The following is a 5,157-nucleotide window of genomic DNA, read 5'->3' on the forward strand; positions in this document are numbered from 1 at the left end:
AACAACAACAACATGAGTAGGAGCGACTCGATGTCACCTAACAACAACCATCTTTGTAATTCTGTTTTTTGGAGCACATCGCCACTTGGCTCTGTGTTCCCCATTCTGCAAAACGCCTGTCATTAACAAAACTCTTTGTTTTTACTTTAAATAGATTTTTTTTTTTTTTACTACGACAACCGTCCAGGAGATGGGTTGACACAGTGGCTGCGACAACAGGCTCAAACAGCAACTGTTGTGAAGATGGCGCAATACCCGGCAGTGTTTCCCTCTGTTGCACATACGGTCATCATGAGTTGAAACCGACTGGTCGGCACCTAACAAGAAGAAGCCAGAACAACAGAGAGACTACCCTCTTCCCTGTCGATGGGGGCGAGAGTCGAACTTGCGAAACCAGTCAGTTCCGGAACAATATGCACAGACCAGACTGCGCACGTGCAGGACCAGAAGCCATGGTCCTAAACGGGCGGGACCCAGAGCCCTGAGTGAAATGTCTGGCGGCCCCCCCGCGCCCGCGACGCCTCTCCCCGGCGCTTGGCCACCAATGTATTCACAGGGCCCGCCCCTGACGGCACGCCCCGCCCTTGGTGACGCTCTCCGCCCCCTGACTACGCGCCCCGCCCCTGGATACGCACAGCGCATATCCGGAATCCAAGGCGGAGCGGGCGAGTAGGGCCCTACGGTGCCCGGCCGGGGGTCCGGCCCTCGGGGCCGCAATGAAGCTGACACGGAAAATGGTGCTGTCCCGGGCTAAGGCCTCGGAGCTGGACAGTGTGCGAAAGCTCAACTGCTGGTGAGGACCCGGGGCCGCCCTGCGGTCTTCCTGCCTGCGTCTCTGCCCGGGCTAGGGCTGTGGCGAGCCGGTGGGAATCGGTGCGCGAGGGGATTGGAGCGAAAAAGCCTCCAGGCTGCCGCCCCAGAGTGCCCTGGCGGCCTGCTGGCCCGATGCCTCCGGGAGGTACTGCTTCAAGTCCAGGTGGCCATTGGCAAAGGCCATATCAGACAGTTCACGCCCCACTGAAGGGCGGTGTTTGGGACCCAGACCTGCTGCCTTTTCTTCAGACTAGTCTGTAATACCCTCTAAAACTCGTTGCCAGGCTTTTAAATAATTTTAGTGGGAGCAGATGATTCCCTCTGGATGGATCTGATACATGGACTTGCCAACAGTCATTGAAACCCAGTCTTTTAATAAGCTGGAAGATAAAGCTGATTAATACTATACCCAGGGGGTGAGAAAGAAAACTGGGACTAGGAAATAATGATTCAGTAAGCATGGACAGGGCAGCGTTTAGTTCTTTTATACATAGGTCAGAGCTGACTCCTGCACCTGACAGCAAGAAGCTGATATGTAATTCAGTCGTTGGGGAAGGGAGTCTGTCCCCAGAAGATGCACTCATTGAGAGAGAAGTGACAGGAAGGCCTGCAGATACTATGGAATCAGCAGAGGAGAGAGTAACCAGGGCTAGATGAGGCAAGGGAGGACCAGAAGCATTTCCCAGAGAAGGTAGCCTAGAGCTGGGGTCCAAAAAGATCTACAGATGGGGACTCGAAGCAAGGCTTAATGTGCCCCCTGTAAGCTGGACAGCCAGCTCAGGTAGGGAATAGGATGTGTAGCCAAGAGCAGTGGCTTACACCGGGTTCCGCCATAGGCTGTAGGTGCCTGAGCCTCCGGCATGTTAATTAAAAAGCTTTTCTCTTACCTTTGTGCATCTGGTATAAAATTTCCCTCCTATTATTTGCTTTCAATAAGGCATTTCTTTGTTTTGGAAAAGATATTCAAAGTCAGATTTATGATCTTTCCCTGAACAGGGGAAAACAGTAATCCTTTTTCAGGCTTTCTAAGGTTTGTTTCATACATCACATGTTTAGCCTTTGAACTTGGCCTCTCAGAAAGACTCCCTTGTTTACATCAGTAGGGGAGATTAAACCTTTCTGTTCTGTGGCTATTGTGAGAATGAGTAAATCTTTTCTGTCCTCCAAATAAGAGCACCCAACAATGTTCCTTAGTCTGAAAGTACCCCCCAGCATCAAACATAATCCAATGTTGTTGAAAATGATTTTTGGCCATCTTTGTCTTTCTTGTTGATAGTTGCTTTTGAGTTGATTCCAAACTTTTTGGAAGCAGATTGCCAGGCCTTTTTTTTTTTTTTTTGAGGCATCGCTGGACGGGTTTGATGTGCCAACCTTTTGGCTAGTAGTCTAGCCACTGTTTGTACCACCCTGGGACTCTAGTTCTATCTGCATAAGACAGAAAAAATGAAATACAGTGTAACCACATTATCTTCTTTAAACAATCAAATAAGTAAAATTCTAAGGCCTCACCCAACCCAGTGTCAAACTATAAACCAAACCTTCTCAAAGTCTAATACTGATTAGAAAAGGGGAACAGCCCCCAAGAGTAGCGTATCTGCCCACCCTATACCTTTATTTCATACTTCCCAGCACCAGTTCTTTTACCTGCAGAAATCATTCCATATAAAACTACCTTCTAAGGCATTTTTCTTCCCCCAGAACATAAAAACTCTTGGGTAATTAATGTGTCGGGGAGGAGCTCTGGTGGCGCAGTGAATTAGTGTTCAGCAGCTGACTGAAAGGTTGGCAGTTTAAGTCCACCAGGTACTTTGTGGGAGAAAGATGTGGTAGTCTGCTTCCATAAAGATTGTTGTTGTTGTTGTGTGCCGTCGAGTCAGACCCGACTCATAGCGACCCCTCTTTGGGTTTCTGAGGTGGTGTCACTACTCATAGCGACCCCTCTTTGGGTTTCCGAGGTGGTGTCACTACGGAAGTAAATTGCCCAACCTTCCTTCCGAGGAGTGGCTGGTGGGTTTCAACTGCAAGCCTTCTAGTTAGCAGTCAAGTGCCTTAGGCACTATGCTACCAGAGCTCCCTCCCTAAGGATTATAGCCTTGGAAACCCTATGGGGCTGTCCTATAGGGTCACTGAATTGGAATTGACTTGCAGTAGGTTTATCGTTCAGGGAATGAGCGATATTCCTGTCAGATGGCAAAGAATAGACCTTTGGTATGAGACCAATTTGGTTGTGAATCTTAATTCTGCCACTGACTAACTTTGTTGCTGTGAGCAAATTAGCCTGCCTCTTCCTTGCAGCCACACTTTTATGTCTATAAAAGAAGCAGCTGGCACTTACCTTGAGGAGCTCTGGTGGTACCGTGGTTAAGGGATTTTGGCTGCTAACCAAAAGATTGGTGGTTTGAACCCACCAGCAACTCCCACAGGAGAAAAATGAGTCAGTCTGAGATTTATGGAAACCCAATGGGGGTGGCTATGAGTTGGAATCCACTAGATGTCATTGAAAGTTTTAGCACTTGCCTCACAGTATTGTTGGGAAGGTTGGAGAAACAAACTCAGGGCCCCACTGTTTACTCAGTAAATATATTTCTCTCCTATACCAATAGAAAAAAATTGAGTGCATCATGTTGTAGTTTAACATTTGGGGTTGGGGACAATGATTGGTGAGCTCTATCATAACCTGGTCTTTTTAAGAAAACTTATGCATTACAGGCATGGAACTGCAGAATATAAAGTATGTTTTAGCATTTTAGAGTTCATTGTCAACAGGAAATGTTCCAGAAATCATACAAAAAAGAATGAATACACACACATATATCCCTTAGAACTTTATAAAGTAAAAAAAAAAAAAAATCACATTAATCAACAATTAGCTTGGAGATACAAGGTAACTTTCTTTGTAGTCTTTTGCTGCCTCATAAAAATCATAGGTTTGTGGGCATTTGCCATTCATTATGAAAAAAAAAATTTCTTTTCATTTAACTTCAACAAAATTAAAGTGTGTATCTCTTTTCTTTCCCCAGGGGCAGCCGCCTCACTGATGTAAGTATTGTGCCGATTATCTTCAAATGGGTCCTAATCCCCGAAGTTCGCTTCTTCCCCAAAAGCACTGTTAGACAAAACTGCACCCATTGCATTGCCTTACCTTTAATCTGGTATTTTGTTGCCTGCATGGTTTTGTAATGTAAAAAACTCACTATAACTATGTTATCCACTTTTATATTGAAATCCTTTAAAGATTCATGGATAATGACACACATGATGTCACTTACAGTTCCTGATCAGAAGTGTGTGTGCACTGGGAGGAGCGCAGATACCAGTTCTGGCCTTGTCCTAACATGGAGAATTCCAGAAGCTTTAGTTTTATTAAGGAGAAGTGTAGTTACTTGAGAGTCTTTATATAGATTCCTGGGTTTCTCAGCCCCTTGCTTCATGTCTTTGGTCACACCTAGCTTCCTTCAGCCCCCACCCCATGACAGGAAGAGAGTGGACCCACCACTATGGGGGAGGGGTGTGGGGCTGAGTTTCTACATGTCTGAATGGACTTCTCCCTTTCTCTTTCTATCCAAGAATGAATGCCCCCAGCTGACATAGGGAAATATGCCAGTCGTTATTTCTTTGTCTACTTTTGCTTTGTAACTGGAAAACAAAATTGGAAATGCAGACAAGCCACCTAGGCTGGTCCAGAAAGACCTATTGCACCTCCTGCTGTAGCTGAAATACTCCCTCCAAAAAAAATACGTAAACTCACTGCCATCAAGTTGATTCTGACTCATAGCGACCCCCACTGGGTTTCTAAGGCCGTAAACCTTTAGGGAAATAGAGTGCCCATTCTTCCTACCTCAGAGTGACTGGTGGGTTTGAACTGCCAACCTTCTGGTTAGCAGTCAAATGCCTTAGGCACTGTGCCACTAGAGCTCCTCCCTACTTAACAGCAAACATAGAGGCAAACAAGAATGTCACAGTCTAGAAAACACATCTGCACACATGAAATACTTTGACCAGACTGTGAACTCAATTCTCTTTTCATCTCAGCAGAAGGGGAATTAAGGTCCCATTACCTGGTGCCCTTTAAGGGCATCTAAAATTACAAATGCCCCATCTCCACCAAAACCAAAACCAAACTCACTGTCATTAGGTTTCCGAGGTGGTATCTCTACGGAAGTAAATTGCCTAGTCTTCCTTTTGAGGAGTGGCTGGTGGGTTTGAACCGCCAGGCTTCTGGTTAGCAGTCAAGTGCTTTAGGCACTACGCCACCAGAGCTCCCAAAGTGGGCAGTAATTGATGGTAGTGGTATTTACATAGACGTAGAGAGTACATAAGGAATTCTAGTGATGTAGTGCTTTA

General features: G+C 46.0%; 1 protein-coding gene across 1 annotated transcript in view; it reads left to right on the plus strand.

Annotated features, from left to right (window-relative positions):
- Positions 1–716: 716 nt before the first annotated feature.
- The window catches only part of CFAP410 (cilia and flagella associated protein 410), a 15,692-nt gene continuing 11,251 nt past the window's right edge, over positions 717–5,157 (plus strand). The window contains exons 1-2 of the mRNA XM_007947246.1: positions 717–793; positions 3,834–3,861. Of these exons, the coding sequence (XP_007945437.1) occupies positions 717–793; positions 3,834–3,861 (105 nt within the window). The remainder of the gene's footprint in view (positions 794–3,833; positions 3,862–5,157) is intronic.

This window comes from Orycteropus afer, unplaced genomic scaffold, assembly GCF_000298275.1.
Source record: "Orycteropus afer afer isolate SDZICR_OR568_19922 unplaced genomic scaffold, OryAfe1.0 scaffold00179, whole genome shotgun sequence".
NCBI classification, from domain to species: domain Eukaryota; kingdom Metazoa; phylum Chordata; class Mammalia; order Tubulidentata; family Orycteropodidae; genus Orycteropus; species Orycteropus afer.